At 30.8% G+C, this 19,459-nt stretch overlaps 1 protein-coding gene across 1 annotated transcript; it reads left to right on the forward strand.

The window, feature by feature from the left end:
• The first annotated feature begins 130 nt into the window (after positions 1 to 130).
• Positions 131 to 13,340, forward strand: LOC126733803 (serine/threonine-protein kinase PAK 1). The gene is made up of 5 exons (XM_050437212.1): positions 131 to 458; positions 8,519 to 9,426; positions 10,946 to 11,088; positions 11,148 to 11,317; positions 12,392 to 13,340. Exons 1-5 carry the CDS (start codon positions 386 to 388, stop codon positions 12,592 to 12,594), a joined length of 1,497 nt encoding a protein of 498 aa, XP_050293169.1. The 5' UTR covers positions 131 to 385; the 3' UTR covers positions 12,595 to 13,340.
• Positions 13,341 to 19,459: the final 6,119 nt, after the last annotated feature.

Consider the following 19,459-nt stretch of genomic DNA (forward strand, 5'->3'; position numbering starts at 1 on the left):
GAGAGCAGACGTGTAGGCAAAAACAAAATGTTTTTATAAGTTGCACTAATATAACCAAGAGATATCACTATTACTAAATGACAGATTTGTCAAACGTTTATTTTGACATTTCACTTAAAATGTAGATGACAGTTCACGGCACTTGTCAACAAAAGGGTGTGTGTCACTGTCACTGAAAAATTTTATTATTATTTTTTTATTTTCCTTTTCCTAAATTTCAATAAATTTCTACCACATTTTTGGTAATAGCGATTTATTATTACTAGTACAATATGTAACAGTATGTCCATCACTTCTCCGTCATTCTTAGAATTCACTTTTCACTTTATTAGTCATACTATTAGAAAATAGAAATCCCTTGTGTTTTAAGTGTAAAAGCTTTAAAATGAGTTTTGTTAGTTTATTTAAAAAGCGTAAGCCTAGGGACGAGGCTGCACTACCTACAGCCGCTATAATAGGTAAGAATCATAGATATTTTATTGAGTATTCCCCTTTTTATTTTAGGAATTTCCTATGTGGCAAAATAATATTTCTAGGGATCTGTTAATTGTATTGTTCAGGCTTTTATTGTTGACTTATTGTTGGTTTTTATCCTGAATAGAATGCACCATAATCATATAATATGTCACTTAAGTCCTTTAAAAAGTAAATGTTTATATAATTTGGTACTGATCATTAAAGGCTCATAAAAGAATATATAATAATAAGCCTTTTTATTTCCAAAAGGCAATATTGCTAACTAGCAGGAAATTTTTATTATGGTTTGTTATTGTAATTATTATGGTTAATTATATAAAGAAGAATATAACCTATAGAAATAGAAAAAGAACAATATATCAAAAACCTATGTAGGTACTAGTCTTTATCCTGAAAGTACAGATCAATCCAGGAACTCTGAATCACATGAATGAGGAACTATTTACATTGTAGAAATGGCAGATCTGTTTAATCATAAAAGACATGGCACATATATAGGGAATTTTAACAATATAATGGGGAGAGGTCTGAGGAAAAACAATGTTTTAGGATGTCTTGCATTTAACATTAACCTAGGGACCAAAAAAGATATATTAGAAAGGAGAACAGGAGTGTCTATCAAGCCCATATAACAATTTTTCAAGGAAGATATTTCTTCTGACATGCAAGAGGTAAAATTGAACCAGTCCAGTAGTTGCCAATGATCAAATCCTCTTATGGGCTAATTACAATACTAATTACATTATGTCTTCACTTGCACTGAACAGACTTAACCAGATCAATGTGACACTAATAAAGTCGCTTGTATATGATGTAGACATACCCTGTCTCATACATACCCTAATTGATTTGATGGAAAGAGTAATTGGACAAGGCAACAAGACACCAATTTAAATGTGAATCCCATTGTAAAAGTTTAAGAGTTTGTCAGTATATCCCTTCATTGATTTATCTTATTTCCTCCATTCCATGCTATGTTTTTATTTATGGTCCATAAATAAAATTAAAAATTAATTGAATTTGAAGGCCATAAATATGGTGGTAAATTTTATGAGAAAGATAGAAACATTTATTTTATTTTATTTTATTCATTCCAACACATTTAAAAGTTTACAGTCATCATAGATCCATTAATAGTAATACTATTAATATTCAATTAAAATAAAAGACATTACATTGACATACACTGCTTGCTTAAAAGCTAGAGTTCAATACATTAGTAATTATAAATTCTAATGTCTTCTTAATATTCATGACTAAAGAGCCAAAAACTAAGAAAAATTGTAAGTTGGAGATTTAAATTTAAGTAATATGTATGTTGTCTAATGCTAGCTAACAATCTGCAAAAATCCACCAGTCATAAAATACCCCTCTAACAGAATATATTTTTCTCAGGTCACTGAACTAAGTTGTGACTCACCAAATACAGGAAAATTAAAAGATAAACTCTGGTGGAGTGTAATGTTTGCAAATAACATCACTTCCCTTTGCAGAAGCAACTGAGGTAATACTTGGAAATATTTGGGACAGCTAGAGGTTGGGTTGGAATTGTGAATTAATGCAAATAGACAGAAACTAAATTTGGGTAAAATGAAAAAGTAATTGGGTTAAAACACAATTTTCTAAAAATCAGCCTGATACTTTGCAAACTTGCACTGAAAAGATTGAACCAGATAAAGTGGGTTGCATATGATGCAGCAATACTCCAATTGATCTGATGAAGAGAGTGATTTAAAGCAACAATTTAAATGTAGATTTGAGAGTAAAACTTTAATAGTTGTTAATTATTAACCCAAACCTATTCTTTATGCTACCTAACTTATGCCTATTGGCATAAATAAAAAATCATTTATTTATGCCAATACATTTGAAAGTTTACAGTCATCATAGACACAATGGTAATAATGCTATTAATATTTAATTAAAATAAAAGATATTAAATAACAAGTTCTAGTTTAAAACCTACTATTAAATATATTAGTAATTATAAAATTTTGCTTAGTATTGATAACTAAAAAGAGCCAAAAACTAAGAAAAAAATGTATCTTGGAGATTTTAATTTAAGTAATATATAAGTTGTCTAATGCAATCTGCAAAAATCCACCAGTTATGAAATATGCCCTCATACAATATTTATTTCTGAGGTCACCCAACTGGTGACTGAGGTTTGGATTCATCAAATACAGAAAGATTAAAAGATAAAACGCTATGGAGTGTAAAGTTTGCAGATAACATCACTTCACTTTACAGCAGGCTTGTGATTTAAGACAAATAGATAGAAACTAAATGTGGGAAAAATGGAAAAGTAATTGGGTTAAAAAAATCCTTTAAAAAAAGCATTACAAAAAAAAATGTTAATGGTGTATTATTTACTTTATTAAACATTCAGAAAACAAGTATTGATAGTTGAGTTTTGCACATTTCCAATGTTAATGTGATATGAGTTGTGAAATACGACAAAATGGTCCACAAAGAAACAAATTAAATTTTAATCTTTACATTTTAGAGACTTATATAACAGATCATTACCCTATTTATCTAGAGATTTTCTCCAAGCTAGACTACCCTAGTGATAATACTAAGAACCTAAAAACTCATTATACAATATTTGAAAAGCAAAAGTTTATAGAACTTATACAAAATCAAAACTTAGCAGGACATATATGAAATAAAAAACTCAATCCTGGCATACCAAAAATTCATAAACATTTTTAGTTCCATAAAAAATAAATGTACAATAAATAAGATATACAACAAAAAAAAACACACAAAAATTAAACCCTGGATAACTGAAGGTATTATTACATCAATTAAAAAAAGAGACCAAATGAAGAAAAAGTTATTAAAAAATAAAAATAATGACACACTGAAACTTGAATATAAAACTTATAGAAATAATTTACAGAAATTAATAACTACTACTAAAAATAACTACTATATAAACAAACTGCAAGATAGAAAACATGATATTAAAAAGATGTATAAAATTCTGAGTGACGCATCTAATGAACCTAAAGTTAAATCTAACCGAGACATTTACATAAAAGATCTAAATAATAAAGACTTTGAAAATGACACAGAGATGGCCAATTTCTGTAATGACTATTTCTCTAAAATAGGAACTAGTATGGCATGTCAAATTTCTGATACAACCACAAAGCTTAATCTAAATTATCCATCTTTCTGAAACTCCATGTCGTTAAAGCCTATAACAAAAAATTAACTAATACTTCATATTAATTCATTAAAGAAAAGCAGTTCCCCAGGTCCAGATGGCTTAACTTCTGAGATGGTAAAGCTGTGTCATCCATATACTGTTGAACCACTTAAATATAAACTCCTGGACAAAATTATCGTACCACTTGATTTTTAGAGATTTTTTTTTAATAAAGATAAAAAAATAAGCAAATTTATAAGCATTGTTAACTATGCATTATTAATTAACAAAACAATTATATTCTATTTAACAAAACGAGATTTAAGTAACTAAATTCAATACAAGGAAAAGCATCAATTTTCACTAACTTCAATTTTGATACAAAAATAAAATAATAGACTCATAATGAATTCTTAATAACGTGTATTGCCACCTCTAGCTGCAATGACCGCTTGAAGTCTTCGCAGCATTCCTCGTATCAAATTATGAAAACTTTCCTGCGGATGTATTCTCTCTCCTCACGAGCAGCATGTTCCATGATAAAGCATAAACATAGTTTTTGTCCAGTTCTGCTTTTTATATGAGAAAAGATATTATAACTGTTTTAACTGATATTTATTTTTATTTAAATTTTCTTGACAAAATAATTAGTGGTGCGATAATTTTGTCCAGGAGTTTATATTTAACATTATTTTCTCATCAGCAAAGATACCTGAAGAACTTAAAACTTCAATTATTACACCAATTTACAAAAAAGGAAGTAAGAGTGATGTTTCTAACTATAGACCAATAAGCTTAATAAATACATTTGAAAAAATTTTTGAAAAATGCTTAAAAGAAAGATTATATGACTACCTAAATAAAAATAAAGTACTTAACAAAAATCAATTTGGTTTTCAAAAAAAAACTCGTACAAATGATGCAATGTATAGTCTAATAGAAAACATAAAATATGGATTGGAGCAGGGAAAAAAATGTGTTGTGGTTTTTATGGATCTAGCAAAGGCCTTTGACACTGTACCCCATTCTAAGTTACTTCATGTTCTTGAAAGATATGGAATTAGGGGTGTAGTGTTGGGGCTCTTTAGCAACTATCTACAAGAAAGAAAGCAAATGGTAAAAATTAGAGATTCCCTGAGTGACCCTAGCACTGTGCAAATTGGAGTGCCCCAAGGCACAGTGCTGGGACCCTTACTCTTTATTTTATATATAAACTCCCTTTTATCCTTGCATATAGGTGGCATGGCACTATCTTACGCGGATGACACAGTTCTTGTATTTAAGGATGTTACTTGGACTCTTGTAAGAACGAAACTCATAATTGGCATGAGGAAGGTAAAGATGTGGTTAAACAAGTATAAATTGTCTCTAAATATCTTAAAAACTGTTTATGTCGCCTTTTCTCTAACAGATGCAAATCGGCCAAATTTTAAGGAAATAGTTATTGATGAACAACAAAACTTTATTATAAAAGAAGTAGAAAACACTAAACATCTAGGTATAATAATGGACAAAAAATTAAAATGGACACCACACATTCAAAACTTAACATCTAAACTCAAAAGCTTAATTCATAAATTTTTCCTTATTAGAAATATATTGGATAAAAAAACTTTAATAATGTTGTACCAATCATTGGTGGAATCTCTGATATGCTATGGTATAGTGACCTGGGGTGGACTCTACAATAATGCTCTTGAATCCTTAAAAACTGTTCAAAATTATATTATCAAAATAATCTATAAAAAAGACAGATTGTACCCTACCTCGCTCTTGTATGATACCAAAATACTTAATATTAGATCCTTATATCTATACTCCAGTTGTGTTTTCTGGTATAAACTTAAAGATAAAAACTACATAAGTCACCAACATGAAACCAGACAACTAACTGAAAGACATCTTAATGTACCATTTCGCAGATTCAATGGAAGCCAAAGATGTAATTCTGTAATAGGACCAAAAATTTTCAATAAGCTACCACGGACAATTCCGGAGATTACAAATAAGCAAAAATTTTCAGAACTTGTAAAAGATTTATCTATGAAAATTATGATGCCTTACTTGACCTTCTATAAATAACTATTAACATTTTCCTCTTCTTCTGAAATTCTTAATATTTGTGTCTTATAGTTGTATTACCTGTATTTTAAATGCACTACGCTCAAGTTTATGTAAATTAGTGGTATGGGGCCCCTAGTAAATATAATTATGTTGTATAGTAATATAATTAATTTTAAGTTATACACATTAATTTTGTTTACATTTATCCTGTATTAAGCATGTATTTCTTATGTTGAATAAATTTTCAATTTTTCAATTTTCAAAAAAAAAAAAAAAACCTTAAAATAACAATACTTTTATAGGGATATTTAAAGAGTGATCTTTTTTTATTTGTCTACAATATTTTTATTTATTTCTTTTTTCTTTGTTTTAAGTCGTTTTGGCTTGTATCATAGCTTTGTTTATTAACTTACATTTTGAAATATTTGAATGGTATTGTTTTTTATTGTTTTTTTTTTTAAACCAACCATTTATATATTCCATAAGTTTCTTTTATAATATTATACTGTTATGTAAAAGTTACTATAACTATTACTATATAATTATTACCAAAAAAAGAAATATTTCATGAACATCATTTATATGTGTATATTTTATTTATATTGTATTTTGAAAATGTTCTGGAAGGCTGAAGGAAAGTGGTTCTCATCAAATAGACTGTTCATAAATGCATCCAAAACCCAGGAATCCCAGTTCTTGCAATAGTTTTTTATTAAAATGTATTCTAGCAATTTTTATTTTTAGATATTAAGTTTCCTAAGTTACCTTTCTTTATCTAACTCATTGGAGATTATCCTAATTGCAAAGCAGTTTGATGCAAGTTTTCTACCCGGTTGTTTAATATGTTGTTGAAATTTTAGTTTATTATCTATTTGAATGCCTAAGAATTTAATACCTATCTGATGTAGTACTTAACAATTGGTTTTCTAAGTAAACTGGTCTTAAGTCATATTTAAATGAGATAATGTTGGTTTTTGAGACATCAGGTGATTATTAACAATTTTTGCCAGGATGTGCTCATCCATATCACTCGACAAGACAGTAGCATTATCCGCGAACAAAGTAAACATGCCCGAAATCTTTAGGCTCATAAAATCATTAACATAAAACAAAAATAAATGGGTCAAGAACAGAACCCTGAGGTACACCATCATTCAACGTTTGCTGGGTAGAGGAAGCGCCATCAAAACACACAGACTGAGTTCTATCACTCAAATATGAATGGAACCATTCCACTGCCTTACCCCTGAAACCATAGATATCCAATTAACGCAACAATAATGCACAATCGAAAACTTAAAAGTCACAGAACAGTGCCGCTGCAACCTGTCGGTGATTTAACTTCAGATAAAGCCTTTCTAAAAAATTAAAAATTGCGTCACTTGTAGATTTTTTTTTCAAAATCTCCAAACTGAGCAGAAATCAATATACTCGCAATATTTTTTAGTGCGAAATTTAAAATTTGTTTCTTAACTACCTTTTCTATTATCTTTGAAAGAGTAAGCAGAAGTGCTACTGGTCTGTAGTTCGAGGGGCTTGCATTATCCCCACCCTTGAATAATGGGATTATATTAGCAACCTTTAAACAATGGGAAAAAACACCCGTTGCAAAAGAAATGTCTATAGCCTCGGTCAGCGCTTTAAGAGCATTATCAGGGAGCCGTTTAAATATTTTAGACGAAATTCCATCCCACCCTAAACCTTTGTTATTTTTTAATTCTATAATTATTTCTTATAATCATTTCAATAAAATTAATTGGTGAGAAGAAAAACGTTTTATGCATAAATAATGAACTCATAAAGACTTCAAAGTCTGTGTCACACTGTATGCCATTTGTTAAATTTTTGGCTATAGTACAATAATAGGTATTCAGAGCAAGAGCATTTAACTTAGAATTAGTGCATTTTTTAAGAGACCCCTTACTATCAGGGGGTAAGGTTCATTAACAATTCGCCAGATCTCCTTTTGCCTGTCAGAAGAAGTTCTAAGTCGGCGTAAGTATTATTGTTACTGCTGCTTAGCTGCTTTGAGAATTCTATGATACATAGATCTATAAGTATTAAAGTATTTGACAAAAAAGCTTGTATGCATATTGAATTTTCTTATATGGTAAAGAGATTTTAATTTTTTTCCTAAAATATGTATTTCTCTGATTATCCAGCAAGGTTTTACTTTCTGTTTAAAAAGTTTTACAGCAAAAGATATATTAAAAATACGGCTCAAAATGGCATGAAAAGTTCCCAAGGAGTCACTCGAGTTTATGGTGCCACTCCAATTTACTGAGGCTGCTCGTTTCAAGAACCTACCATAATTATTGCTTGTAAACAATCTGCCATACTGCTTAACTCTCTCCCTCCCTTTTTTATTTATTTTAAAACCTCACCACACTGTTTCATGATCCGATAAACCACTATTCTACAAATAATTTCTTCTTCATTATAATTTGAAATCACGTAATCTATTAAAGTTGATGAGTGCGATGTTATGCGTGTATGTTTATCTACATGAAGATGTAACCCGTAAGAATTAATTAGATTGTGAAGTGAAATAATATTAAAATCTGTAGTTGCGAGAGAGTCCAAATTAAAATCGCCACAAATAATTACATTAGATTTAGGAGGAATAGAAGAAACAGCGGCTTCAAGTTTAAATAAGAATTCAGGTACATTACTAGACGGAGAACGTTAATAATTTGGTATTCATTGCTGTAGGTACCTGTTTTTAGGCCTATTGATTTTATAAAAGTAGTTATGTTATAGAATTTATATTTTTTGGAATAGAATATTTTATTCTAAAAAATAATTTTCTATATTTTTAAGGTGCCCCAACGAACGTCAATCATGACATCCATGTCAGTGTCACCAAAGACGGAGTGCTCGAGGGTCTGCCCAGTTGTTGGATACGTCAAATCGGTACCCAAATCACCAAAGATGAACAAAATCAGAACCCGGAGGTGGTCAAGAAAGTATTGCAGTATTACAATTTCTCTGTTAAGAAACAGCAACAGGGAGGCCAAGCTAAGGACATTAAACACATCTTTACCGAGAGGGATATTGCAGAGGAGAGTATAGAGATGGATTTATATATGAAGTCAAGAGACGCACACAAGAGCAAAGATTCCGACGAGGTTATTAGCAGCGACGATTGTAGTAATGGAAATAATTTGTATGAACAAAGTAGGTCAACGTATACAGTTGCGTCAAAGGAACCTGTAGAACCCGAACCCAATCTGTTACAAACCAAAAATTTAACCCAATTTATGGAAGATCTTACTATTGAAGCTGATGAAATTGAATATAGGAAACCCAGTTTAAATGACGACGATATTTATCGGAGAAGATCTGCAATGAGTGACGCACATTACATGAAAGAAATCATGAAAATTTGCAATCCAGGTGACCCGCTGGATTTCTATGAGAAGACGCAACGGGACTTGGGTTCTGGAGCTTCTGGATTGGTTTTTGCTGCCACAAATAAAAAAACTAAAGAACTAGTCGCTATTAAGGATATAGACATGACAAAACAAGCGAAAAAAGATTTGCTGCTAAGCGAAATTAAAATTATGAAAAATTTCCAGCATAAGAACCTGGTGAACTTTTTGGATGCTTTTGTCGTTAATTATGACCATTTGTGGGTCGTTATGGAGCTGTTGGACGGTGGCCCATTGACGGATGTCGTTACAGAAACAGTTATGAAGGAGGGGCAAATCGCAGCTGTATGCCATGAGGTAATTAGGAAATTCATATTTTTTTTAGAATTAGTATTGTAGAATCGATAATCATGCATAGGGAGGTGCTTAAAGGCAAAATATAGCAACGCGCACGCATTCATTTCGTGCGCTCTGTTATTCGCCTGCTACGTCTTTATTCTTCAGTGTGACGTTAGTCTGACTGTGATGACTGCATTAAAATTTCGCAAAATATTGCGTGAAAGTTTAGGCATTTCTAGATTATTTTTCTAATGGAGGCTTTGCATACATCAGTGCACAACCCACATAGAGTCGTAATGTTAAAATGTCTATTATGTTGTGTATTACATAATGAAAAGTATTCTTAACCGCTATTCTAATAAAAATAAAATATAAACGTTGATAAAAGTAGAAAATTTTAAACACAATACAAAAATAGAAGTGAAATCCTTATAAATAAACAAAAATCAATTCTTTAAATAAACCACAAGGATGCTGTTTGATAGAATATTTGAAACATTTGTACCTGTGTTTCTGAATTACCTGCATAAAACAATTTAGTAATCCTTACCAAAATTCGAAACTGCATTTAAAATTGTTTTTTCACAAGGAATAGGTCTATTTTTAAGTTTAATTGAAAACAGACTCTACATTGTACTGCCGAATTGCCTCCATAAAAGCATTTAATAATTTTTTCGGTGAGAATATACATTGCTATAATAAGTTGAAAAAAAAAAATAGTGCTTCAAAATTCTTCACAATGTAAAATTAGGAATGCCGGTATTATTATTGGTATTCTGTAAAAAATTAAAACAGCAAATATCTATCAGACGCCCAGAGGCGGCGCTTATCGAAGAGAGAAAGTGGTGTTGTCATTATTTTGGACAATGCCTGATCCTCTGCCTTCCTCAACCTGTATCGGTGTATTTTTCAGTTTTCATGGTTATTTTAGTGGAGAAGAATTATTGGAATTCAAATAACAAAAATTTAAATCCTTTTTGATCAAATGCCGACATATCTACTCACTATAATATAGCAATTCTCAGGACACTCAAAGAATCAATTCATTATAACTAATAATCCAACTGAGAACTTGTTGTTAATTGTAAAAATAAACTATTGTAAAACACTAAAAAAATATATATCATATAATTTTTTTTTTGAGAAAAAAGCATAGAACGTACCACATAGTACGAACCACAAAAGTTTAACAGAGAAGGCTGAGTTCTAAATCGTCCTTAATTAAAAAAATGCATAGTTGGTTTTTAGTTTTTCTTGGTAAGTCTAGTTTTTTTTTTAAATTTAATAGCTATTTTATTTATTCTTGGTAAACTAAGATTTATTTTAAGATATTGGTGATTCATGCGGCTATTTGAGCTTTAAAAATATATTTAACATTCCAATGATTTTTTTTATTTGGCATCCATTTAAATAATTCCTTGTCCAAAAATTGATAGTTTTGATCTGTATGAAATAATTGAAAAGCTTATTTGTTCTTTAATATCAAGAATTGGTATCTATTAGTAAGTTTCATTAAAAAAAACATTTAATTTAAAAGGTATTGCAAGCAGTAAACTATCTGCATAACAGAGGAACTATACACAGAGACATCAAATCCGACAATGTACTCTTAGGTATGGATGGTACTGTTAAAGTAACAGATTTTGGATTTTGTGCCAATGTGATTGGAAATGAGCAAAGGTATTAATTTATTGTCATAGTTTTTTTCACGAAATTATGTAATAGTTCTTGCTTTTTAGAGATACAATGGTGGGTACCCCATACTGGATGGCTCCAGAAGTAGTCACAAGGCAAAAATATGGAAAGAAGGTGGATATTTGGAGTTTGGGCATCATGATTGTTGAGATGCTCGATGGAGAGCCTCCTTATTTGAAAGAACCACCTCTTAGGGCTCTATATTTGATAACTGGTAAGAGTTAGTGTATATAGTCTAGGTTTATGATTGTATTATTATTATAAATCTTGCCACTAATTAGTAAAATACGAAAAATACCCTCAACTCTGATTTTCTTGATGATATCCTTATAGCACGATATATTCATTAATGAACATTCACCGAACGTAGAACATCACAAACATTTTATGAATGTCGAGAAATATCTATCTATAACTTTCTAAAATGTACCCTAATAAATAAAAATATTGATGTTTCAAAGCTTGAAACGTGGTGGAATTCTATTTTCGACATAATAAATAAATACTTGCCTATTTCAAGTTTATATCTTCACTTTTTGCTGTTGGTCCAACTTGAAGTTTGTTATTTGAGGCTTAATTAAGATAAAATCGATAAATTTTAACAATTTGAGCTTAATATCACGTGACAACCATTAATTTTTTTGCTACTTTTATTTAAAATGTTTGGTATCATATCATCAGTTAAATCTACGTAAACTTTTTTGTCTTGGATCACGGCTTATGTGGATTCAAACACCTAAAATATTTTCTGATCAATTTAAAGAAATATATATAGAACTTGAAGGGGTGAAACTTTATTATGCTTCTTTGCAATTGCTTCCAAGCAAGGGTCATCTAGTTACTCTAGATACACTGATCCTCAACAATCTATTTGTGTTCTGTCTTCTAGATATTTCAAGCCATTTTTGTATGTATGTAAAAAAATGTAAGTTTATTTTTCTAATGTAAAGATATTAGTTCTTTTAGGATTAAACATGTCTATTGAATATTAAATTTTTTTTTTAAACTAAGTCTTCTGCAGCCATTTTTTATTTTATTCCATGCATTATTATATTAATAACGTCAAATAAAACTATGTATCTGCTAAATAATTTTTTTGCTTAACTGGTTTTATAACGTTGTAACACTGAGATTCTCGTTAACTGTTATTAAAAGAAATTTAGTTTAGGATAATGTTCTTTTTTTCTGAATAAAATGAAGACGTTCCGTCATTTTTTGTAAAGGCTCAACTATAACATCTACTGTAATGAATATAACAGTTGATAAATACATTTTTTCTCCATTTTAGCCAATGGTAGACCAAAAATAGGCGCGTGGGATACTTGCTCGCCAAAATTGAGAGATTTTATTGATCAATGTTTGCAAGTAGACGTTGACAGTAGGGCTACTGCGGACGAACTGCTACAGCACGAATTTTTAGAGTGTCGAATGGAACTCCGAAGTTTGACTCCTCTTATAAGGGCCGCCAAGAAAATGTTGCATAAAACATGAGGACATTACTTTATTAATTTATAGCTAACGGGAGGCTGTATTTTGAATAAACAATAAAATTAGGTGAAAAAAGAGATTAAATAAAAAATTACAACTTCCTGTACTATTACATTAAATCTAAATGAAAATTATGGTGTTTGCCGTCCCATATTATTGTATCAGCTTAGTTAATGTGGAACCTACTTTTTATGTGCCTTAACGATTTTTCTTCATGTACATTTGGTCACAGTTTTATGTCTATGGCAGAAAAATTATAATTGAAATATCTTGCAGCCTGTACAATATTTTATTGCAATAGATGCAAATAATCTTTGTTATTCAAGTAAAATATGGCCAGTAAATCCTATTTGAAATAAATTTGTGGCCAAATGTGTATATTTTGTATTAGGTCCAAACGTGTTTGCATTTATTAAGAAGACTGACATTTGACCCCATGTATTTTTTTGAAGATATTTACCAAATTTCGTTTCTTGTTAAAAGTTAAGATGTAACGATGTTGCAATATGTTATGACGTAGGTATTTTGAATAGTGTTCTTATTTGATGTATTTTTTTACTTAGAGTTTGTCAGAAATTTCTATTATTCGTGTTTTTCACGATTTATCGTTCTTATTTTATCATTACTTTTATATAATGTAAATGTGTTTAGGTTGTATAGAGAACTACTTCCTTCGAACGTAGCGATTATTGGTTTTATATAAGATTTACAAACAAAAAGTGTTTATAATAAAATGTTATCAAGTGCCATTCACTGGATGTTTTTTTGTGTGCAATTTTAATTATATTGAACCTTGAATACTTAACTCAGCCTCATGTTGTTTCAAGTGATGAAATGGGATTCTACTTTTACTTTAGAACTACTGAATCTTGTATCTCTGTGCTGTTTTTTGTCAGTAAACTTTATTACAAAAAAAAATTTTAAATAAATTATTCTGTAAAAAAAACAATCATATTTCTTTATCATTATATAACCAATTATATATCTTTTTCCAGATGTCTATAGCAATATTTGTTTCCATTTTACTATCATAAAAAAAATTAAAAGATTTCCTTACTTTTGACTACTGTAATTCGACAAAGTAGGTATTCAAAGACAATTCTTTTTATTGAAGTAAGGCTTACAAATGATATTCACGATTCTGAATTTTTTATACATGACTTCGATATTTTTAGAGCCTACCTTAACTCAATCACGAGGTGGAGAAGTCCTTATAGAGGAAGGAAAGAAATATAAAGCTAGCCCCTAGTAGAAATATTCGTTCAGTTTGAAATAACAGATATTCATTATAGGAACCTGCTTACATTGCATCTAAAACTGCCATCATCAGATATTAGACTCATTTAGATTACTCTAGTGGAGGTTTAGAGACTAGTTGGCTTGTATACGGATTTACAATTTACCTGAAGCCTTTGACTACGTATTAGATGGGCACCAAATTGATTCGGCGTCTCAATTTTATGATTTTATTTATTGCACATTCAACCTTACGGTTCCTAACAAAATCTATAAAAGTTAGTCTCCTCCAATATTTCGGACAGAACTGCTTTTTATTCTATAGGGGAGACCGGGACAGGTAGTAACACGGGATATGTAACATACCATTTTTTACCGGCTTTTCAAGTTGCGCTTTTTTGTACGTGAAGTTTGTATATACAGGGTTGCTCAAAAATAAATTTTTTATTTCATTTTTAAATTCTAAGTATGTTTATTATTATTTTTTTTAATGTTTATTTTATTTTTTTTTCCATCATATCCTAATGTTAACAATTATCGAAAAAAATACGATTAATGTAACAAATAAAAAAACAACAAAAATTAAATGTTTAAAATGGTTGCCATTTACAGCTTGACAATATCCAAGGCGATCAATAAAGTCTCGTTGCAACTTTTCAATCATTTCCCGAGTTATGGCGCGTACTTCTCTGCGAATGCTCTCTTTTAAGTAATCCAGATTATTTGGCCTATTAACAAATACCTTCAACTTGAGGTATCCCCACAAAAAAGTCCATTGGTGTTAGGTCAGGCGACCTAACAAGTAACGAGCCTCAATCGATGGGTTCTACCTATTGAGAAAACTGCCATCCAAAAATGTACGTATATTGGAAACATTATAGTGCCGAGGAACGTCATATTGCTGAAAAATTAGTTCTTCGTCAGAAAGGAATTTATCAGCTAGTGTGATCTCTTCTGATCCTGAAATTTGTGAGCCAAAACAAAAAAGAAACAAAAAAAAAAGTTATTGTTTATTTATGTAGGTACTGTGAAGTGTGTGGATGGCCTCTAAATTTTTTTTTATTTTTTTATATAAGTTTTTAGTTTTGTTTAAGTAATATTTTTATTTTAGGCCTGATGATGCTCTAACTAGAGCGAAACACGTGTAGCCCGTTTATTAAATGTTGTGAGACCGCGACTTTGTGTTTTTCTTTGTTTTTATCAATTTTGTATGTTGGTCTCTTAGACTTAGAGAATAATGGTTGAGATTTTTGGATTTGGAGCCAGAACCAGTTGCTTAAACATCAGAACTACTCCCCAAAGGACATTTCTCCTCAAGTGCTAAAAAAACAAAATAGCCGTCAAGTCTAAAAGATCCAAAGGAACTAGAAAATCAAAAGTGAATAAAGTAAACAGCTTTATTTTCAGATGATTCGTCAGAAGGAGAGTATTTTTGCTTTTAACCTAAAGTAGATTTTGCTACAGGGGATGCAAAATGTGGTCATTTGAAGCTTGCACAGGTGTTGTTCAACATTTTCAAACATTTATTGATACGGTTTTTTGATTTATCTAGATATTTGTTTGTATTTAAACAAATAGAGCATTGTAAATTTGTAAAAATGCATGTTACAACTTAACCGATACTACCATATAGTGTTACTTTTTACCCCGAGGCAAAGCAAATTGTAACAACGGTTCAGATTTTATTACAAAAAAATTTGATGGTTTAGTGAACAAAGCATTTATCATAAATATTTAATCAATTTATTCAGAGCCTGTAGCTTTGAAAGCCGGATTTTCACCTCATTTTGGAAAAAATACCTACTTATGTAAAAAACTATAAAAGTATACAGGGTGTCTGGAAAAAGGAGGCCAACCCGCCGGCCACATATAGGGTGGACCAAAATAATGCGACTTTCGTTATGCCATTTCTTAATTGGGCGCTCGGTATTCAATATAGGTACAGGGCGTCAAAATGAGAAATATAAAATCTTTTTTTTAAAAGTAAGTCGAGTGTTTCATAAGATATTAAATTAAAATTTGGTGTGAGGGGGTTTTTTGGAACGAGAAATTGAAATCCGTTCACGGATTCGCTATACCTTGCAGAGGGCGCCACCTGCGGTATATTACATGTGTTCAAAACTTTTTTGTACCCCTGTATAATAAAGTTCTAGTAAAAAATTCTAATTATCCAATCTAGTAAAAAAAGTATTTTTAGTAAATGTCGTCCTGAAAATCCGTTTATTAGATATCTTAATTTTAAAATCTAGATACATTTTATCAAGTTAACAAAATAAACGTAAATTAATTTTTATAAATTAATGCAAAATTACTTATTATAATAAAAATCATAGAATAATGACCCGAAATTATTTGTTCTACGTAATCTCCATTCATTTGTATACACATACGTGCCCTCTTTATTAAAGAAAATCTAAGGCTTTGAAAAATATTTGGTTCAACCTGAAATGCTCTCCAGCTGCAATAATTCTTTTCCTTTCGTTTCCGTTTAAAATCGGAACCATATACACAAAGTCTTTTATACATTTCCAGACTGAAAAATCCAAAGGTGTGAGGTCAGGCGAACGGGGTGGCCACGGAACAGGAGCATTTCGACCCCGACCAATCCAACGATTAGGAAATACTTGATGTAAATAGTTCCTAACATTTATAGCAAAATGAGCCGGAGCACTATCGAGTTGAAACCAAAGATTTTGTCTTAAATTTAGAGACAAATCATTAAGCAACTCGGGCAGTATTTCTTGTAGAAACAGCAGAAATGAATCACCAGTTAAATTACCTGGTAAAATGACAGCTCCTAAAAGAAAGTTATCCACAACACCTGACTTTAAAATTTACTTGATGATGTGTTTCAACTACGACCCTAGGATTCTCTTCAGTCCATATGTGTGCGTTATGGATATTTGTCATGCCGTTTCTCGTGAACTTTGTCAGTAAACAGAATCGCCCTTATTCTATTATTCATTTCACATAACCTTCTACGAAAAGCAAATCTTGTCTTGGGATCGTCAGATCGCCAAATATTTTTCAGCCTTAATTTTCTTTAATAAATAGGGCTCGTATGTGTATACAAATTAATGGAGGTCACATAGAACAAATAATTTAGGGTCATTATTCTTTGTTTCATTATAATAAGTAATTTAGAAAAAATAATTTACGTTTATTTTGTTAACTTGTTAAAATGTATCTAGATTTTTAAATTAAGATATCTAATAAACGGATTCTCAAAACGACTTACTAAGAATACTTTTTTACAAGAAAAGATTGGATAATTAGAATTTTTTACTAGAACTTTATTATACAGGGGCAGAAAAAAGTTTTGGTATTTTTTACACATGCAATATACAGCAGGTGGCGCCCTCAGCAAGGTATAGCGAATCGGTGAACGGATTTCAATTTCTCGTTCGAAAAAACCCCCTCAGACCAAATTTTAATTTAATATCTTATGAAACACTCGACTTACTTTAAAAAAACGATTTTATATTTCTCATTTTGACGCCCTGTATATTGAATACCGAGCCCTCAATTAAAAAATGGCATAACGAAAGTCACATTATTTTGGTCCACCCTATATGTGGCCGGCGGATAGGCCTTTTACCGGACACACTGTATATACAGTCAAAACAATTGCAAAGTATGTAAGAATGATAATCACAGAGCAGCATGGCTTTTGCCCTCACCGCTCCACTACTACTAACCTGTTAAACACCAAAACTTTTTTTCACCATCTATAAAATTCGGCTTCACTTGCAAGCCGAATATAATATTATACATATACAGAAAATATAATATTATACCGAATATAATATTATACATATCATTTCAAAACGATCCACCCTTAATACCTTTCCTGAGAAAAAAAAAAAAAAAAAAAAAAAAAAAAAAAAAACGTCAAATTAGATATACAGGGGGGCGTTTCACTCCAGCTCATTCAACCTCACTTTAATATGTTAAATGGGAACCCCCATCGTGTGATACATCATAGTAAGCAGCGTAAAATTCTCTATTCAACGGTACCAAAAAAAATGAAATCGGTAAATGTGTAAGCAAAGTTAGTTAGCGAAAATGTCTAAAAATAATGAATATTTTATTTACGCCAAACTTTGGTATTTTAAATGAATACTTCTAGTGTGGTACCTACATCATTTTAAAATAAAATAGGATCAAAAATACAAGCAATTTAGAAGTTAAAATGTGTGGTAACAAACAGTACATTTAGTTCAAGCAAATTATTTATTTTTTTAAGTAAAGAATGTGTACCGCTATTTGCGAGAAAAAAGAGTGTCTTCAAATTTTTTGCAGTCTTATAACTTTGTATGTGTATTTATTTCACTTATATTTTTTTCGAAACCTACCTAATACGTACAAAAAAACACTGCAATACCTTACATTTTTAAGGCGTTTAAAAAGCAGGCGATTTATTATTGTTAAAACTGTCAGTTTGACGCGTGCAATTTTTCAATTTTAGTTAAAACAGTGAGTTAATAAAATGGCGTATACGCTAGCCGAAAGAATAGAAATAATTTTCCTTTATGGAGTTCAAGATCGGTGTGCTCGCAGAACCGCGAGAGCATTTACTGAAAGGTATCAAGATAAAAACGTGTGCCATAAATACGTATTAGAATTGATACGAAAATTTGAGGAGACGGGATCGATTTGCAATAAGAAAAAATATGAAAATAGAGTTGTCGATGAAGCATGCCAAGTTGAAGTATTAGGACAATTTGCTATGGATCCAACTTTGTCTATACCAAAGGCCGCAAAACTAACAAATATTTCCACTGGTTCCGTACATAAAGTTTAAAAAAAAAAAAGTTCTTTCCTTATAACATTCATATTCTTCATGAACTCGGAGAAGATGATTTTGATAGGAGAATTCAATTTTGTGAAGTGATGTGCCAGCGAATTGACGACGATCCCCATTTATTGAAGAACATTTGCTTCAGTGACGAATCGACCTTTTTTTTAAATGGCCTGCTGAACAGACATAACTGTAGATACTGAGATAATGAAAATCCGCATGTTTTTCGGGAAGGCCATACCCAATATCCCCAAAAAATTAATGTTTGGGCAGGAATTTATGGGAATGAAATAATCGGGTCATTTTTTTTTGGAAGAAAATTTGACTGGCGAAATTTATTTAAACCTTTTAGAAAATGCAATATACCCTTCCATCACCCAATCTATGGAAAATCAAGTAGATCAACATGGTGCTATATTATTGAATGAAAATAATATACATTTTCAGCAGGATGGAGCTCCCGCGCACTACACTTTGGTAGTTCGAGAGTGGTTTGATGAAAATTTTCGAGAAAAGTGGATTGGCAGACGTGGTGCAATCGAATGGCCTGCGCGGTCTCCGGACCTAACCCCACCAGACTTTTTTCTTTGGTTAAAGTTTATAAAACCCCACCTGAGAGTATTGAGAATTTAAAAAATAGAATATTTCAAGAATGCAGAGAAATTAGCGGGCAGACCCTTGCCAATGTTCGTAAGGAGTTTGAAAATAGGCTTTTTTATTGCCTTGCTTATTAGCATTTTGAACATTTAATAAAATAAATTTGTTAAACTAATTAAATTTGTTTTTCTACCCTACCGATTTACACTTTAATTGCTTCTTGGTCAATCAATT

The sequence above is a fragment of the Anthonomus grandis genome, chromosome 3 (assembly GCF_022605725.1).
Source record: "Anthonomus grandis grandis chromosome 3, icAntGran1.3, whole genome shotgun sequence".
Classification (NCBI taxonomy): domain Eukaryota; kingdom Metazoa; phylum Arthropoda; class Insecta; order Coleoptera; family Curculionidae; genus Anthonomus; species Anthonomus grandis.